Source organism: Pongo abelii, chromosome 5, assembly GCF_028885655.2.
Source record: "Pongo abelii isolate AG06213 chromosome 5, NHGRI_mPonAbe1-v2.0_pri, whole genome shotgun sequence".
Classification (NCBI taxonomy): domain Eukaryota; kingdom Metazoa; phylum Chordata; class Mammalia; order Primates; family Hominidae; genus Pongo; species Pongo abelii.
Window position 1 is genome coordinate 130,847,079 of NC_071990.2, and position 20,668 is coordinate 130,867,746.

A 20,668-nucleotide genomic window follows, 5' to 3' on the forward strand; every position below is an offset into this window, starting at 1 on the left:
GGGACTTAAGCTGGACCCAGTCTCAAGATTCCCACTGGCCCAGTACTTTTTCTACATAGCCTGCTGTCGGTTTAGGAAAATATCCACAGGGAAATCAAATAGGCTTCTGAGCACATAATGCTAAACAATGGCCCTGATGCTACAATAGCGTACTAAACACTTTTTCAGAATCTCATAGCAACAATATAGAATGTACAGATACAACACGGAGTTTCTTGCCAAATGTGTGTAGACATTAGATTAAATTGAGTGCATTTATCTCATATTAATTTAATATGAAATAATTCATATTTGTTATAAATAGGAATTTTCTAACAGGTCATGGCAGAATAAATCAATTTAACAAGCACACATAAATGTTCATAACATACAAAGCCTAAGTTAAGTGTTGGCAGATAAAAAATATGAATGAGGCTCAATCTGTCTTCAAAGAACTTTGAGATGTGTGTGTGTGTATGTTTGTGTGTACATCAGCATTTAAGTGTATGGAGGACAATATTAGACAACTGCATGCAGGTATATAATAAAACATGAAATAAAATAAAGTTGGAAGAAATTCTTGAGAAATATTTAATAATAGAACAATTTCATCTACTTAGGGGTAATTAGAAAAAATTTCATGTAATAGATGGCATTTCATTCATTCATTCACTTAACTAATACTTTTTGGGGGTCTCTCATGTTCTAGGAATTATGACACTGGGGATAGAGGTGTGAGCAAAACTGCGCAGTCCTTGCCCTCATTGGCTTAGTATAGTCTAATGATCTGACCTTAGAGACACAAGAAGTATTTCTTTTCTTTTTTTGAGACAGAGTCTTGCTCTGTCACCAAGGCTGGAGTGCAGTGGTGCGATCTTGGCTCACTGCAACCTCCGCCTCCCGGATTCAAGAGATTCTCCTGCCTCAGCCTCCCAAGTAGCTGGGATTACAGGTGTGTGCCACCACACCTGGCTAATTTTTTTTGTATTTTTAGTAGAGATAGGTTTCACCATGTTGGTCAGGCTGGTCTTGAACTCCTGACCTTGTGATTCTCCCGCCTCGGCCTCCCAAAGTGCTGGGATTACAGGCATGAGCCACCGCACCTGGCCACAAGAGGTATTTCATTAAAAGTGTCAGATCTTTATTATGTCTCAGCCTATACTCTTTATCCTTTCCAGTGGATTCTCTCACGCTATGTTTTTTAAACAGACTTTATTTTTTAGAACAGCTTAAAGTTCAAAGAAAAATTGAGTGTAAAGTTCAGAGAGTTCTCATATCTACTCCCTGCCCCCACAACCTTCCCCACCAGAATGGTACATTTATTATAGTCGATAAACCTAAGTTGACACCTCCTCATCACCCAAAGTCCATAGTTTACATTAGGGTTCACTCTTGGTATTGCACATTCTATGGGTTTGGAAAAAGGCATTATGACATGTGTCCACCATTGTTGTAAAATATAGAAAAGTTTTACTGCCCGAAAACTCCTCTATGCTTCACCTGTTCATACCTCCCTCCTCCTTGACCCCTGGCAACCACTCATATTTTTACTACATCCATAGTTTTGCCTTTTTTGGAATATATAGCTGGAATCATACAGTGTGGTACTTTTTCATATTAGCTTCTTTCCCTTGGTAATATACACTTAAGGTTTCTCCGTATATTTTCATGACTTTATAGCTCATTTCTTTGCAGTGTTGAATAGTATTTCATTGTCTAGACATATCACTGTTTATTTATTCATTCCCCTACTGAAGGACATCTTGGTTGCTTCCAAATTTTGACAGCGTGAATCAAGTTGCTGTAAATATCTTTGTGCAGACTTTTGTGTGGACTTAAGTTTTCAACCTATTTGGGTGAATATAAAGGAGCATGATTGCTGGATGGTATGGTAAGAGTATATTTAGTTTTGAAAGAAATTACCAAAATGTATTCCAAATGGTCTTTTCTATTTTGCATTCCCACTGGCAATAAATGAGAGTTTCTGTTGCTCCACATCCTCACTAGCATTTGGTGTTTTTAGTGTTTGGATTTTGTCATTCTAATAAGTGTGTATGGTATCTCATTCTTGTTTTAGTTTGCAATTCCTTAATGACATATGATGTCGAGCATCTTTTCATATGCTTATTTGCCATCTGTATATCTTCTTTGGTAAAGTGTCTATTTAGGTCTTTTTCCATTTTTTCATTGGGTTGTTTTCTTGTCGAATTCAGAGTTTTTTGTATATTTTGGGTAATAGTCCTTTATCAGGTATGTCTTTTGCCATTATTTTCTTCCCCTCTGTGGCTTGTCTTGTTCTCTTGAGAAGTGTCTTTCACAGAGCAGAAGTTTTTCATTGTAATGAAGCCCAGCTTATCAATTAGGTTTCTGCTTGTTGAGCCTTTGGTGTTGTATCTAAAAACTCATTGCCATATCCATGGTCATCTAGATTTTCTCCTATGCTATCTTCTAGGAGCGTTACAGTTTTGCATTTTACACTTAGGTCTATAATCCATTTTTAGTTAATTCCAATACTATTTTAAAATAAACTTTTTACTTTACAGTAGTTTTAGATTTCAAAAAACTTGCAAATAGAGTACCAAGAGCCTTCACATACTCCATTCCCAGTCTCCCCATTGTTAACATCTTACATTAGCATGGTACATGTGTCATGACTGATGAGCTAATAATATTGATATATCACCATTAACCCAAGACTATATTCATATTTTTTCAGTGTTTACTGATTTTTTTTTACTGTTTCAGGATCCCATGCAGGATACTACATTACATTTAGCCATTGTGTCTTCTTAGGGTTCCTCTAGATTGTGACAACACTGTCAAAAATACTGTAACAGTGTTTCTGATGACTTTGACAGTTTGGACAGGTTTGTGTGTTTGGTAAGCTGTCCCTCAATTGGGGTTTGTCTCATATCTTTCTCATGATTAGAATGGAATTATGAGTTTTTGTGGGAAAAACTTCAGAGGTAAAGTACCATTTTGATCACATCAAGAACCCATGTGACCAATATGACTTATTACTGTGGATATTGATCCTGATCACCTGACTAACGTAGTGTTTGCCAGATTTTTCCACTGTAAAGTTACTCTTTTATGCCCTTTTCATACTCTAATACTATTTTTATCTGCCCATTCTTCAGATTCAGTAACATAAAAGGTGTAGAAATAGGAATACTGAAAGCAAAGATCACTTTGATGGGTTGAGAAGGGGGAGGAAATGTAAATACTCATTAATTACTTTTTTCCTACCTTATTTATAATTAGAAATATATCTTCCATGCAGACCATAAATACTCAAGTCAACATGACCAATTCTCTCTTTCCCTGTGGTCAAGCTGCATGACAATCAAAAGGTGAATTAATACAGATGGAATTATAATTAGACAGTTAGATGGTTTCATTATCCAAAATCAGGCTAAGTACGCTAATGCCTCTATCTCAGAGTCATGAATGATCCTGCAGTTGTGACCAGGGTATGGGAAATGCAGTGGCCACAACTTCCAATTACCCATGACTACATTAGAGGAGACAGTGCCCTAGACTAGGACTGCACATTGGAAATACCAGGAGCCCTATCTCACACCCATAGGTTGTGATGCAGTTGGTCTGGGGTAGAGTCAGACCACTGGGATATTCAAGAACTCCCCAGATTATACTGATAAAGAATTACTGTGATCCTCTAGTTACCTAATAGCTAAGACTCTCTTCCCTCTGGAAAATGCCTTAATTGGTACTGCCAATCATTTTTTTTTTTTTTTGAAGCAGAGTTTCACCCTTGTTGTCCAGGCTGGAGTACAATGGTGTGAACTCAGCTCACTGCAACCTCCACCTCCTAGGTTCAAGCAATTCTCCTGCTTCAGCCTCCCAAGTAGCTGGGATTGTAGGCACCTGCTACCATGCCCAGCTAATTTTTTTTTTTTATTATTATACTTTAAGTTTTAGGGTACATGTGCACAATGTGCAGGTTAGTTACATACGTATACATGTGCCATGCTGGTGTGCTGCACCCATTAACTCGTCATTGAGCATTAGGTATATCTCCTAATGCTATCCCTCCCCCGTCCCCCCACCCCACAACAGTCCCCAGAGTGTGATGTTCCCCTTCCTGTGTCCATGTGTTCTCATTGTTCAATTCCCATCTATGAGTAAGTACATGCGGTGTTTGGTTTTTTGTCCTTGCAATAGTTTACTGAGAATGATGATTTCCAATTTCATCCATGTCCCTACAAAGGACATGAACTCATCATTTTTTATGGCTGAATAGTATTCCATGGTGTATATGTGCCACATTTTCTTAATCCAGTCTATCATTGTTGGACATTTGGGTTGGTTCCAAGTCTTTGCTATTGTGAATAGTGCCACAATAAACATACGCATGCGTGTGTCTTTATAGCAGCATGATTTATAGTCCTTTGGGTATATACCCAGTAATGGGATGGCTGGGTCAAATGGTATTTCTAGTTCTAGATCCCTGAGGAATCGCCACTCTGACTTCCACAATGGTTGAACTAGTTTACAGTCCCACCAACAGTGTAAAAGTGTTCCTATTTCTCCACATCCTCTCCAGCACCTGTTGTTTCCTGACTTTTTAATGATTACCATTCTAACTGGTGTGAGATGGTATCTCATTGTGGTTTTGATTTGCATTTCCCTGATGGCCAGTGATGATGAGCATTTTTTAATGTGTCTTTTGGCTGCATAAATGTCTTCTTTTGAGAAGTGTCTGTTCATGTCCTTTGCCCACTTTTTGATGGGGTTGTTTGTTTTTTTCTTGTAAATTTGTTGGAGTTCATTGTAGATTCTGGATATTAGCCCTTTGTCAGATGAGTAGGTTGTGAAAATTTTCTCCCATTTTGTAGGTTGCCTGTTCACTCTGATGGTAATTTCTTTTGCTGTGCAGAAGCTCTTTAGTTTAATTAGATCCCATTTGTCAATTTTGGCTTTTGTTGCCACTGCTTTTGGTGTTTTAGACATGAAGTCCTTGCCCATGCCTATGTCCTGAATGGTAATGCCTAGGTTTTCTTCTAGGATTTTTATGGTTTTAGGTCTAATGTTTAAGTCTTTAATCCAACTTGAATTAATTTTTGTATAAGGTATAAGGAAGCGATCCAGTTTCAGCTTTCTACATATGGCTAGCCAGTTTTCCCAGCACCATTTATTAAATAGGGAATCCTTTCCCCATTGCTTGTTTTTGTCAGGTTTGTCAAAGATCAGATAGCTGTAGATATGCAGCATTATTTCTGAGAGCTCTGTTCTGTTCCATTGATCAATATCTCTGTTTTGGTACCAGTACTATGCTGTTTTGGTTACTGTAGCCTTGTAGTATAGTTTGAAGACAGGTAGCGTGATGCCTCCAGCTTTGTTCTTTTGGCTTAGGATTGACTTGGTGATGCGGGCTCTTTTTGGTTCCATATGAACTTTAAAGTAGTTTTTTCCAATTCTGTGAAGAAAGTCATTGGTAGCTTGATGGGGATGGCATTGGATCTATAAATTACCTTGGGCAGTATGGCCATTTTCACGATATTGATTCTTCCTACCCATGAGCATGGAATGTTCTTCCATTTGTTTGTATCCTCTTTTATTTCACTGAGCAGTGGTTTATAGTTCTCCTTGAAGAGGTCCTTCATGTCCCTTGTAAGTTGGATTCCTAAGTATTTTATTCTCTTTGAAGCAATTGTGAATGGGAGTTCACTCATGATTTGGCTCTCTGTTTGTCTGTTGTTGGTGTATAAGAATGCTTGTGATTTTTGTACGTTGATTTTGTATCCTGAGACTTTGCTGAAGTTGCTTATCAGCTTAAGGAGATTTTGGGCTGAGACAATGGGTTTTTCTAGATATACAATCATGTCATCTGCAAACAGAGACAATTTGATTTCCCCTTTTCCTAATTGAATACCCTTTATTTCCTTCACCTGCCTGATTGCCCTGGCCAGAACTTCCAACACTATGTTGAATAAGAGTGGTGAGAGAGGGCATCCCTGTCTTGTGCCAGTTTTCAAAGGGAATGCTTCCAGTTTTTGCCCATTCAGTATGATATTGGCTGTGGGTTTGTCATAGATAGCTCTTATTATTTTGAGATACGTCCCATCAATACCTAATTTATTGAGAGTTTTTAGCATGAAGAGTTGTTGAATTTTGTCAAAGGACTTTTCTGCATCTATTGAGATAATCATGTGGTTTTTATCTTTGGTTCTGTTTATATGCTGGATTACATTTATGGATTTGCGTATATTGAACCAGCCTTGCATCCCAGGGATGAAGCCCACTTGATCATGGTGGATAAGCTTTTTGATGTGCTGCTGGATTCGGTTTGCCAGTATTTTATTGAGGATTTTTGCATCAATGTTCATCAAGGATATTGGTCTAAAATTCTCTTTTTTGGTTGTGTCTCTGCCCGGCTTTGGTATCAGGATAATGCTGGCCAAATAAAATGAGTTAGGGAGGATTCCCTCTTTTTCTATTGATTGGAATAGTTTCAGAAGGAATGGTACCAGTTCCTCCTTGTACCTCTGGTAGAATTCGGCTGTGAATCCATCTGGTCCTGGACTCTTTTTGGTTGGTAAGCTATCGATTATTGCCACAATTTCAGCTCCTGTTATTGGTCTATTCAGAGATTCAACTTCTTCCTGGTTTAGTCTTGGGAGAGTGTATGTGTTGAGGAATTTATCCATTTCTTCTAGATTTTCTAGTTTATTTGCGTAGAGGTGTTTGTAGTATTCTCTGATGGTAGTTTATATTTCTGTGGGATCAGTGGTGATATCCCCTTTATCATTTTTTATTGCGTCTATTTGATTCTTCTCTCTTTTTTTCTTTATTAGTCTTGCTAGCGGTCTATCAATTTTGTTGATCCTTTCAAAAAACCAGCTCCTGCATTCATTAATTTTTTGAAGGGTTTTTTGTGTCTCTATTTCCTTCAGTTCTGCTCTGATTTTAGTTATTTCTTGCCTTCTGCTAGCTTTTGAATGTGTTTGCTCTTGCTTTTCTAGTTCTTTTAATTGTGATGTTAGGGTGTCAATTTTGGATCTTTCCTGCTTTCTCTTGTGGGCATTTAGTGCTATAAATTTCCCTCTACACACTGTTTTGAATGTGTCCCAGAGATTCTGCTACGTTGTGTCTTTGTTCTCGTTGGTTTCAAAGAACATCTTTATTTCTGCCTTCATTTCGTTATGTACCCAGTAGTCATTCAGGAGCAGGTTGTTCAGTTTCCATGTAGTTGAGCGGTATTGAGTGAGATTCTTAATCCTGAGTTCTAGCTTGATTGCACTGTGATCTGAGAGATAGTTTGTTATAATTTCTGTTCTTTTACATTTGCTGAGGAGAGCTTTACTTCCAAGTATGTGGTCAATTTTGGAATAGGTGTGGTGTGGTGCTGAAAAAAATGTATATTCTGTTGATTTGGAGTGGAGAGTTCTGTAGATGTCTATTAGGTCTGCTTGGTGCAGAGCTGAGTTCAATTCCTGGGTCTCCTTGTTGACTTTCTGTCTCATTGATCTGTCTAACGTTGACAGTGAGGTGTTAAAGTCTCCCATTATTAATGTGTGGGAGTCTAAGTCTCTTTGTAGGTCACTCAGGACTTGCTTTATGAATCTGGGTGCTCCTATATTGGGTGCATATATATTTAGGATAGTTAGCTCTTCTTGTTGAATTGATCCCTTTACCATTATGTAATGGCCTTCTTTGTGTCTTTTGATCTTTGTTGGTTTAAAGTCTGTTTTATCAGAGACTAGGATTGCAACCCCTGCCTTTTTTTGCTTTCCATTTGCTTGGTAGATCTTCCTCCATCCTTTTATTTTGAGCCTATGTGTGTCTCTGCACGTGAGATGGATTTCCTGAATACAGCACACTGATGGATCTTGACTCTTTATCCAATTTGCCAGTCTGTGTCTTTTAATTGGAGCATTTAGTCCATTTATATTTAAAGTTAATATTGTTATGTGTGAATTTGATCCTGTCATTATGATGTTAGCTGGTTATTTTGCTCGTTAGTTGATGCAGTCTCTTCCTAGTCTCGATGGTCTTTACATTTTGGCATGATTTTGCAGCGGCTGGTACTGGTTGTTCCTTTCCATGTTTAGCGCTTCCTTCAGGAGCTCTTTTAGGGCAGGCCTGGTGGTGACAGAATCTCTTAGCAGTTGCTTGTCTGTAAAGTATTTTATTTCTCCTTCACTTGTGAAGCTTAGTTTGGCTGGAGATGAAATTCTGGGTTGAAAATTCTTTTCCTTAAGAATGTTGAATATTGGCCCCCACTCTCTTCTGGCTTGTAGAGTTTCTGCTGAGAGATCCACTGTTAGTCTGATGGGCTTCCCTTTGAGGGTAACCCGACCTTTCTCTCTGGCTGCCCTTAACATTTTTTCCATCATTTCAACTTTGGTGAATTTGACAATTATGTGTCTTGGAGTTGCTCTTCTCGAGGAGTATCTTTGTGGCATTCTCTGTATTTCCTGAATCTGAATGTTGGCCTGCCTTGCTAGATTGGGGAAGTTCTCCTGGATAATATCCTGCAGAGTGTTTTCCAACTTGGTTCCATTCTCCCCATCACTTTCAGGTACACCAATCAGATGTAGATTTGGTCTTTTCACATAGTCTCATATTTCTTGGAGGCTTTGCTCATTTCTTTTTATTCTTTTTTCTCTAAACTTCCCTTCTCGCTTTATTTCATTCATTTCATCTTCCATCGCTGATACCCTTTCTTCCAGTTGATCGCATCGTCTCCTGAGGCTTCTGCATTCTTCACGTAGTTCTCAAGCCTTGGTTTTCAGCTCCATCAGCTCCTTTAAGCACTTCTCTGTATTGGTTATTCTAGTTATACATTCTTCTAAATTTTTTTCAAAGTTTTCAACTTCTTTGCCTTTGGTTTGAATATCCTCCTGTAGCTCGGAGTAATTTGATCATCTGAAGCCTTCTTCTCTCAGTTCGTCAAAGTCATTCTCCGTCCAGCTTTGTTCCATTGCTGGTGAGGAACTGCATTCCTTTGGAGGAGGAGAGGCGCTCTGCTTTTTAGAGTTTCCAGTTTTTCTGCTCTGTTTTTTCCCCATATTTGTGGTTTTATCTCCTTTTGGTCTTTGATGATGGTGATGTACAGATGGGTTTTGGGTGTGGATGTCCTTTCTGTTTATTAGTTTTCCTTCTAACAGACAGGACCCTCAGCTGCAGGTCTGTTGGAGTACCTGGCCGTGTGAGGTGTCAGTCTGCCCCTGCTGGGGGGTGCCTCCCAGTTAGGCTGCTTGAGGGTCAGGGGTCAGGGACCCACTTCAGGAGGCAGTCTGCCCATTCTCAGATCTCCAGCTGCGTGCTGGGAGAACCACTGCTCTCTTCAAAGCTGTCAGACAGGGACATTTAAGTCTGCAGAGGTTACTGCTGTCTTTTTGTTTGTCTGTGCCCTGCCCCCAGAGGTGGAGCCTACAGAGGCAGGCAGGCCTCCTTGAGCTGTGGTGGGCTCCACCCAGTTGGAGCTTCCCGGCTGCTTTGTTTACCTAAGCAAGCCTGGGCAATGGCGGGCGCCCCTCCCCCAGCCTCGCTGCCGCCTTGCAGTTTGATCTCCGACTGCTGTGCTAGCAATCAGCGAGACTCCGTGGGCGTAGGACCCTCTGAGCCAGGTGTGGGATATAATCTCCTGGTGCACCATTTTTTAAGCCCGTTGGAAAAGCGCAGTATTCGGGTGAGAGTGACCCGATTTTCCAGGTGCTGTCTGTCACCCCTTTCTTTGACTAGGAAAGGGAACTCCCTGACCCCTTGTGCTTCCCGAGTGAGGCAATGCCTCGCCCTTCTTTGACTTGCGCACGGTGCATGCACCCACTGACCTGCGCCCGCTGTCTGGCACTCCCTAGTGAGATGAACCAGGTACCTCAGATGGAAATGCAGAAATCACCCGTCTTCTGCGTCACTCACGCTTGGAGCTGTAGACCAGAGCTGTTCCTATTTGGCCATCTTGGCTCCTCCTCTACTCATTGTTTTTAAATGAAGGAACCTAATTCCCTAATATCCCTGGGTAAAGAAGACATTATTCCACCCAAGAACTCATATTTAAAATGTATTTTGATATATTTTAATTAATGTATAAAGTAAAAAAATTACATAATCATATATCTCTTTCAATGCATTTTGATTTGTTGCCATTTTATTTTACTCACTGGAAGAACCCAAGTTCCTCACATATGAGAATCATGTTTAACATATTCAAACTGCCCTACAGTATGTGTGAAATATTAAGATGCTTTTTGATGATGACTCTGCTTACCTCTATAGCTATTGTCCTTAGCTCCTTTCTTTTCTCAGAGCCAAAATTTTTGGAAGACTTGGAGACAAGTCTGTATTTATTTCTCACTCCACTGCTGCCTGGATTTTCACTCCCAGCCCACTACTGAAACTGTTTTTATAAGATAACCAATGACAATCTGGTAACTAAATCCACTGGATACTTATTAATTTTACTTGAAATCTCTGCAGCTTTGATCTTTCTTTCCTTCTTAACATACTGTCCTCTCTCTGTTTTTCTCTTAATTCTCCAACTTTTCATTCTAAGGCTCTTCCTCTCATCATCCCTTCAAAGTTGGTGTTCCTTGGGGACTAGGCCTCAGTCCATGTTTCCCCTCACTGTATAACTCTTTCTTAGGTCTTCAATTGCCATGTATAAGCTGTTAATTCATAAATCTATATTTTCAAGGCTGACTTCATTCTCATGCTTTGGTCCTATGTGCCTTACTATGGATTGGACATCTCAAACTAAACTCATCATTTCCTCTTAAAGTTCATTAGTTCTCCTATTTAGAACATCTCAGTGTTTTATCCTCCAGTATGTGCCCAATCTCCCAAAGAGAAATTAGCAGGTTGCCCTTCACTCTCCTCCTTCTTTCACCCTTCATCAAATTCAGTTTCCTTGTATGGTGGCTCTTTGTAAGCCTTATGCAACTCCAACCAGTTGTTATTTATCTGGCAGAGTGAACATTCTAAATTACAGATCCTATCATGTCATCCTCTTCCTTAAATTGTACTATGGCTTTCCACTTTTTTCAGGATGACATTCAGCACTCTCCCACCATGATCTAATCTCTGCTTCTCTCTCATCTCTCCCCACTACTCATGGTCTGGTCATCTGGACCCCTGTGGATTGAGGGTATAAGCCAGAAACCTACAAATTTTCTTTGGTGCCTCTTTCTTCCTCATGATGCTCCTGCTTATCCAATTCATTATCACACACTGGGCTTCCACTTGTGTGTATGGCATTCATCTCTACTACCCCACTCTCATCCAATCTCATATTGTGTAGTTTGGGATTACCACATTTGTTTTTTAGCTGGTCTCTCTGCTTTTACTCTTGTTCTCCTCCAAATCTGTTCTCCATAATGTAGCCAGAATGAATGTTTGCTATTCCAAATGTGAATACGTCATCGCAGTGCTTACAAACTCTTCCCCTGACTTCCCTTAGGCTCGTAGGATAAAGACCAAAATTCTCCCCTTGGCCACATCTCCCACCACTTGTGCCCCGGCCATCTGCACTCCAGCCATACTGTCCCCTAGCCACTTTGTCCCACCACAAAGCATCGCCACACATTTCTTTATTTTGCCTTAAAGGTAATCTACCTCTCCCTACATTTTGTTAATTTCTATTAATGCCAGTATACCTTTCAAATCTCAGCTCGTGAAAGCCCTCTATGCCATCACAGGGGTTCCAAGATTCCTCCTGTGCTTATCTTATACCACTATTTTTCCTCTAGTTTGTAGTTATAAGTTTATCTACATGATCATTTGACAAATAACTATCTAGTTCACCAGACTATAGACTCCTAATGGGCAAGAAACCTTTTTGTTTCTTATCAGAGTATCACGAATATTATACACATAATAGGTGTTGAGTCAATATTTGTTTAATTAATTGTGAATAATTTTAAAAGCATTGAACAACAAGATGAAATGTAGACAAACCCAAAATAAACATTGATTTTGCATTCTTTAAAATGCATTAAAATCAGGCATATATTTATAATTACATTGTTGAATATTTTATTTTGATTGATAAACACCTCTTAACTGTTTATATTCTGTAAGGGGAGAATGCTATGTAGTAGACTGAACTGTATAAAATATTAAAATTTAGCTTCACTTATATTGTATTTTATTGCCTATTGAATATCAAATTTAATGAAAATGAAGCATTTCCAAAAGGATGAAACTAGTTTTTAAGTGATTTAAGTGCCAATATTATAAGTTTACAAGATGTTATTTATAGTTTTTAAAAGATTTCAACTGCTAACAGTGTTTTTTATTTCTCCTTTTATATTTTTAAAAGATATATATATAATATAAAACAAGTCATATCTTTTTGGTTTGGAACTTTTAAAATTGGCACGTGAAATATTTAGGAAGAAATTCCACGTGGAACTGGCTCATTGTCATTCCATGGGGTCAGCTGGTTGCTTCTTCTTTCGCTGTGTGTTGTTGGTCCTTACGGCTTGCCTGATGAGTGCTTCACTACCACTTAGACATATGGAGCTGGTAATAATGGAAGATGACCCTTGAGAGTATCATATAAATGATTTGATCTGAAATTTAATTTTATCAGGAAACCATATGAGTCTGCAAATGCAAAGGTAGACGGTATCTAAGCAATGTTATCTATTCAGTAGTTAGGTTTGCTCCATTAGATTCTAGTTTTAACATAAAGAAGGCAGAAAATGAAACACACTGGTAATATCCAATCAAGAAAATTATGGGCAGATTTTAAGAGGCACAGCAAGAACTGCTTGAGCTAAAGCAGGAAAGTAATAGCTACATTGTTCGGAAGTAAATTAACATATGCCTAATGGTAATGCATGCTGCCTACATATAAATACTCTAAAAAACAAAACAAGAAAAAATAGAAAAAGAAATGGGAAAAAAGAAACCTAGCTGAGTGAATGTCAACATAAAAAAAAGGTAATCAAAGGCAAGAGAGATACAAGATACTGTGTAAGGCATCATTTACAAAGGAACACTGTAAAGATTGCAGAATAGAGGTAAGAGGATGTTAAAATAAGAAAATCCAAGATAGAGAATGAAAGGAAGATTGTACAACATATTAGGATAAATGAGAAGTTATTTGTCAAATACTCAAAGGACAAGATAATAGTGAATAAGAAGAAGGATGACTAAGAGATGGAGATGGTAATTTAATAAAACACAGAAAGAGCCAAACTGAATCAGACAGATAGTTCCTATCATGCAGTATTTAGCATTCATTCGTAACGTTGTCAATAGCCTGTCCTGGGTAGGACTGATTTTTGTGAATTTTGCTTTGACAGTGATACCACTGTCTATCACCACTACCCGTAGGTGATAGTGCATTTGTCATAGGCTTCTTTATGAAGTCTCTCGTGGATATTTTTGACAAGGGTGACTCTTCGACTTAATTACTGTGTAATGAGACATGATTTTTAAAAATATATCTAGATGATGTTCTGATATTATTTTGAGATGTGTTAATTCACTGAAAGCCAACGCTTATATACTTAAAGTATACATTAACTGGAGCAGTGTCCTCCACTCACCTAGAATACTCCAGTTTTTCATGTATTTTACTACTCTTTCTGGATGTTAGCCAAACACAAAATAATGTTGGGTACAAACAAAATATAAGTCTGTGAGACAAAAAAAAAAGTGTATTTCATCTCCAATTCCCTGTACATGTAAGTTCAGATAAGTCACTTAACCTCCTCATACCTTCATTTTCACCTGTGTAAAAAGAGGGATGATGCCTTCTATATATCTCTAAATTCAGGAAGAGTAAGTGAGACACACGAGAGTGCTGTAAGCCTTTGCAAACATGTATATAAATTTGGCATAACTATTCACAATAGCAAAGACAATGGAATCAACCTAAGTGCCCATCAATGATAGACTGGCTAAAGAAAATGTGGTAGATGTACACCATGGAATACTATGCAGGCATAAAAAAGAATGAGTTCATGTGCTTTGCAGGGACATGGATGGAGCCGGAGGACATTACCCTTAGCAAACAAACACAGGAACAGAAAATCAAAGACTGCATGTCCCACTTATAAATCGGAGTTAAATGATGGGAACACATAGACATGTAGAAGGGAACAATGTATACTGGGGCCTACCAGAGGGCGGAGGGTGGGAAGGATGAGAGGATGGAGAGGATTGGGAAAAATAACTTATGGGCACTGGGCTTAATACTGGGGTGATGAAATAATCTGTGCAACAAACCCCATTATGCACATTTACCTATGTAACAAATCTGCACATCCTGCACATGTACCCTTGAACTTAAAAGTTAAAAAAATATAAAAAATACAAGTAATTCTGAGGTACAGCTGAGCCTGACTGTGTGTAACTCATCCTTTAGTGTGCTAACCCACATTAAGTTGATGCTTTTGGTGCCAGGAACCTCACATCTCCTCCTCTTCTGGAATGTAGCCTAGAAAGGAAGCTCTTCTTCTGTGTTTAGAAGGAAGGTATCTCCTTCAGTAAGCACTGTGCTGGCCCTGAAGAGTCTTCCTACCCTCTTCCTACCCACTACTCCCGCTCCCACCCCACCAGTGTGGAACTTGGTGTGTATTCAAAGGCCCAGTTTGAATTACTGTGAGGCCAGTGGCTAGAAAGCAGTGTAGTTGGGACTGGAGATTCTCATGCCTGGCTCTCCTCCCAAGCTTCAACTGTAGCTGTTGAGCAGCAGCTTCCTCTGAGCTTCTAAAAAATGCCCAGAAAACTGCCCAGCCAACCACGTTTGCTGGCAAGCATAGCACCAGGCATATGGTCAGTTTGAGTGCTGTTAGATAGGCTTTAGAATTTCCAAGGGATCGTTGGTTTGATTGTCATTGTATCCGCCAATCACCCAACATCTTTGACCCACGACAATTTGCCAGACACTATGCCTGGCACTCTGAGGAATAAAAAGTAAGAGAGATCCCTAGCCTTTTCTAATCTATCTATCTAATGGAGATATGGCAAAGCACCTAACAAAGTTACTACCCATTAGAGTTGTGAATAGTGGTAATAATAATTATTTTTGAAAATCTAAGAAAAGAGAGCATGTGCTAGAATAGGTAAGGAGGGCTTCACTGAGAAGATGGAGTTGGAATTGAATCTCGAACGCTGGACTTATTTTGGATAAGTAGAGAAGAGTTAAGAAGCAAAAGTATGAACAAAATCTTTTTTTGAGAATGTTCCAAAAGAAAGTAGGCAAGAAGAATGGTAATAAGGTTGGCAAGATTGGTTAGGAAAATTGTTGTTTAGTCCTGTATATAACAACATTAGAGAATATTTACTGTAAGTTAGGCATCATACTAGGAGCTGGATATAATATGATGAACAAAACAGACCAAGTTCTCACCCCCTTAGAGCTTACCTTTGAGTTGGAGAGGTTGTCAATAAATAGGTGAGCCAATTACTAAGTAATTCTCAAATCCACGGTGCTATGAAGGAAACGTCCTGCTGCAGGAAGTGTGGAAACCTAGGTAGCACCCTGGGAACGGCCACACTAAGGAGAAGCACTTAAACTGAAAGCTGATGGGTAACAAGGACCCAGTCTTTAAAGGTGTTGAGGAGAAGCTCATTCTAGGTAAAGACAATGGGATACAAGAAGGTGCTAAAAAGGGATGAGTTTTGCCTATTTAATATACTAGAACTATGCCAGGGAGGTTGATTGCATAGGGTCTTAGTGCTAATTTTTTGAACTTCTTTCTTATCATGGACTTTGTAGGATTCTTGACAATTTAGTATTGAAGTAATCATATAATCAATACTAAGAATAAAATGCATGTGAATGATGACTCTTACACATTACTACGTAAATGAAATAACCTGTACAACAGATGATAAGCCAGAGGAAGTTAAGACAATGAATATGATCTTGATCATCCAGAATTTAAGAGACAGTGTATGATACACATTTACTTTTTAAAATTTAGGCACTTTGAATTATTAATAAGAATTGGTCCACTTGGTGTGAAATTATGATCTTTTGGTAATACAGAAAATATATTGATGAAGCAAAAGAATATATTTTAAGTTTAAATTATAATGTACATTTTCTGTATCGTAAGAGACACTAGTGGTATTGATACATTAATCCTTAAGGTAAGATATTGGAAGATGACCGAAATATAGATCAAGTTCCTTAGTATGGTGTTCAGTAATATGTGAAAGTAAGAGTGGTACCATAAAGTTCAGTCAAGTCTAGACTAGAAAAATATCCAAAGCAGTTTAGACTACCAACATCTTTTTTTTTCTTTTTCTTTTTTTTTTTTTTTTTTTTTTGAGACAGAGGCTCACTCTGTCGCCAGGCTGGAGTGCAGTGGCGTGATCTCAGCTCACTGCCAAGCTGTTGACCTTAGTTAGTGATTCAAAAGTAACGTTTAAATAATTAGGTATGAGTACGTGTGTGTGTATGTGAATGTGTTTATGTATATGTGTCTGTGTGTAAAAAGTTATTTGACCCATCAGAACTTTGAGTGCAAACACATGCAGGAGACCAAGTTTAAGGAAATTAATGGAACGTAATTAACAACACTCACCACAAAAGCAAGGATTTGAGTAACCTAGGGATTGGATGCAAAGTTTATCCCAAAAAATTTTTTAAATCCAAAAGTGAAAATAATTCCATTATTAATATTTTAGAAGAATAAATCCAGAGCATTATAATACATTGCTTAATACTCTCCAAATTATTGTGTATATGTACTGCAAATTATACAGAAAAAAATTTAATTTTCCAATGGATTCTTATCCTTTCATCCTTTCATTTGTGATGTTAACACTTGCAGGTTGAGAAGTTAGATGATAATAGTTGGACTTTATATTCCTTCATTTGTGCAAAACCTTGAAAACTTTCATAAATTAAACCTCTTGCTGCCCTTGGAAAATCACAAAATGCAGTACAATTCCTCTAGCGTCTTTTACCATGTTCTGTGCTGGCCAGACATTTAGTTCTATTTAAAATCCACTTACGTATATTTTAAATATTAATTCTCTGGCCATGCCTAGTATGCAAGCACTCTGGTACAAGATTCTAGAGTATTAATATGCTGCCAACTTGGACCTTATTCAAAATTATATTGAGACAGTTTGTGATTCTCTAATTCATTATCTGTAGTTAGACTATCCATATCTTTTTAGTAAAAGAGAAGGCTTATATATTAGCATATGCAACACATAGAAAAATGAAGTGTAAACCTTTCAGGGTACTCTAAACCTTGTAATTTTTAAAGAAACAATGTTATACACACACCATTTTTGTTAGACTAAATATGGTATATTTTAACCGTGAACACATTGAATGCATTCCAGTGTGTAAAATGATATTTTAAACCTGAATAGAGGTGAATGTGCCTGAGAATACTCTTTGGGAGGTGGGGCTGTTTTGGGATTCTGTTTTACTTTGCTGACAGTGCTGCATGATTCTGTGATTAACAAGCATATTTCTGGTGCTATCATATGGAAAAGTTAGCATTTATTCTCCCTTAACGTTTTATTGGCATCTTTGATGTGTTATAAAACAGGCATTTACTACTGAGTAGCTAAGCATTTCCCCCTCTTTGTTTCTTTAATTAACATATTGATCTAAAACAAATCTATAGGATCAAGCTTATTGAGGCAGACAGCCTGTTCTTCTCTCAAGAGATCATTGCTGCACTCCACACACTTTTTCAGTAAATAAAATATGGACAAAACTGCAACATGTGGAGGCTGAAGATTCCATTAAGGACTTTTGGCAACTGTACCTTAAAGATATTTCAAAAATAATTGTGCTTTATTGCTTCTTCTGTGCCATAGTATATAACGAGGGTTTTTTAAAAGACCAAATACAGCTCTCTGATTTCCATTTAATGGAAGAAGTAATAAAGTTTAATTGTATACTTGAGCATGGGGCATCATTTCCAATACATCTGATCAATAATTCATCGATTGCCGTTGGCTCAAAGTAATATTTGAAAGAAAATGCAGCCAGTGGGAGCTTATCTAGCTGTAGCTTCATCATCTCTATTAATTATGCTTTTCCCAAATTTGGATCATTAGGCTACCAAAGTGACAGCAGATGGCGAGCAGACCGGACAGGATGCTGAGAGGACCAACACAAGAGCAAAGTCCCTGGGAGAATTCATTAAGGAGCTTGCCCGGGATGCAGAAGGTATTAGAAAGAATCACATTTTAATCATCATTTCTCCCAACAGAAAAACACAGAAAGGGATGACACAGGACTGGAATTTCTCTTGTTATAAGTGACATCTGTAAAATCAAAGGTTGAGTTTCAAAAAGTAGTGTGGTTAAGATATTCAAGGATATTATCTGCTGAGAACCTGTGACATACAGTGTTAAATTAGCAACAATAGTCAGTGAATTAGTGACAAAGAGGGCAGAATAGCAGTAAATTCTTGAAACATGGCTATTATAATTACATAAGAATAGGCAACTTTTGTTTTGTTATTGTTTTTATTTGTAAGTATTTAAAGTATTTTTCATTTTCAAGCAAGCTAATGTCATCATTCCACTTGATACATTAAAGCACCACTTTAGTTTCTCAAAACGGCTTTTCAAATACTGGGGACTGGTTTTTAATGAACATCTGTTGCTTGGGATTTGGATGTGCTACTTTATGAGAAGGTCTGGTGCATTTAGCTCACAATTCTCTAGGAGTTAGTTCTTGACATCTACTAACATGAATGAGAAAGTGGAAGCCATTTTTTGGCAAAAGCCCAAATTAAGAAACTCAAAGAATACAGATAATGCCCCTCCACACTCGCCCCCCAAAAAAACCTAGTCCTTAAATATCTGTTAAAATATAATAAACATGCATGCATGTTTAGAAATTGGGAAAAAATGCTTTTTGTTGTTTTTTGCTTGAAGCAGTAAAACATTTTTCTTGCTCTGCAATATTATGCATTTTAGATACTTTGCTTCATAATGTAGCCAAATAAATAAGGATGTGAGATCAACTTCAAGGCAGATTCTGACTGATAATTCTTAGGCATCACTGGCCAAGAAGAGACAAACTCCCAAATATTCACCACTGCAAGAAGCAACAGGGTTTTAATTTGAGAGCTAATTTGAGGCAAAGTTATGAGGTTCTGAAACAGAAATTATTTCTGCCAGAAAAATCTCAGTTAATTCACTGTGGTTTATCCTCTGATAGATGAAGCTGTTGTACTTTCCCTAGTATTATTTTCCATTAATGCTACTTGAAGTGCAACCCAAAACAACAACAACAACAACAAATCCCACTGCAGGTAGAGCATCTTCACTCTGAGCGGATCCCCAAAGGCCCTAGTCAATGCTCCAGGAACTTTCCTTTTCTTTCCACTGACATTTCAAACACCCAACATGCAGCAGCCCATCCTGGGGACTCATTTTCAATTTGTTTCAATCAAACACTGGTATGAGAATAAATGCTAGCATATGTTTTAATAGATCCTATTATCAACACTGCTTACTTTATTCTCTGCATTGAACCTTCCATCTCCCGCCAAAGAGAGATGCATGGTTACCTCTTTGGTCAATATGAATATTTGCTTCTTCTGGGTGCCTAGGGCCTCTAGGTACTATTTGTACAATTTGTAGACTAACAGGAGGCAGACTGGAGATGAGATTTATCTCAGGCTTGCTCACCACCCCAAATCCCAAGTCTATACACCAGAGAAAGTATTATCCATCATCAAAGGTGTCTCTCATTCCCTAAATTATGTGTAAATCAGGTGGTCTGATTGTGTCTGTCCAGATAGGGCACCCTTTTCTAATTTATGTGAAGTGCCATGTGGGATAGCTATACTTTAGGGAAATAAGAACACTACTCACTTTTGCATGCAGGCACTATTTGGTAGAATTAATCCAACTGTTAAAATTGAATGAAAGTTCAAATTTAAATTGTACCAGAGCAACACTAAATGTTCATTGAGATGTAAATCAAAGCTTGGCAGTTTAATGGAGAAAAAAAGAAAAGGTGGGGGAAGGAACGGAGGGGAGGGAAAGAAGGGAGGGGAGGGAGGAAAAAGGAAGGAAGGAAGGGAGGGAGGGAGGAGAGGGAAGGAAGGGAGGAGAGGGAAGGAAGGGAGGGGAGGAAAGAAAGGGAGGGGAGGGAGGAAAAAGGAAGGAAGGAAGGAAGGATGGAAGGAAGGGAGGATAAGGGAGGGAGGGGGAAGGAAGGGAGGAAAGGAGGAAGAGAGGGATGAAGGGAGAAAGGAAGGAAGGAAGGGGAAGGAAGGAGGAATGAAGGGAGGGAGGGAAGGAGGGAAGAAGGGAAGGAGGGAAGGAGGGAAGGTGGAAGGAAGGAAGGAAAAGAAGGAAGGAAGGAGGGAGGGAAGCAGGAAGGAAGGAGGGAGAGGAAGGAAGAGAAAGGAAAAAAAGGAGGGGAGGGAGGAAGGAAGGAAGGAACAAAGGAAGGAAGGAACAAAGGAAGGAAGGAAGAAAGGAAGGAAGGAGGGAGGGAGGAAGGAGGAAAAGGAGGGAGGGAGGAAGGAAGGAAGAAAGGAAGGGCAGAAGGAAGGAACAAAGGAAGGAAGGAAGAAAGGAAGGAAGGAGGGAGGGAGGGAGGAAGGAGGAAAAGGAGGGAGGGAGGGAGGAAAGAAGAAAGGAAGGGCAGAAGGAAGGAACAAAGGAAGGAAGGAAGAAAGGAAGGAAGGAGGGAGGGAGGGAGGAAGGAGGAAAAGGAGAGAGGGAGGGAGGAAGGAAGAAAGGAAAGGCAGAAGGAAGGAACAAA

At 38.7% G+C, this 20,668-nt stretch overlaps 1 protein-coding gene across 3 annotated transcripts in view; it reads left to right on the forward strand.

Moving 5' to 3' along the window:
* LAMA2 (laminin subunit alpha 2) overlaps positions 1-20,668 on the forward strand; it is a 652,245-nt gene that overhangs the window by 493,158 nt on the left and 138,419 nt on the right. For all 3 annotated transcript variants that reach the window (XM_054558144.2, XM_054558145.2, XM_054558146.2), the window contains one exon: positions 17,995-18,106. In XM_054558144.2, the coding sequence (XP_054414119.2) occupies positions 17,995-18,106 (112 nt within the window). The remainder of the gene's footprint in view (positions 1-17,994; positions 18,107-20,668) is intronic.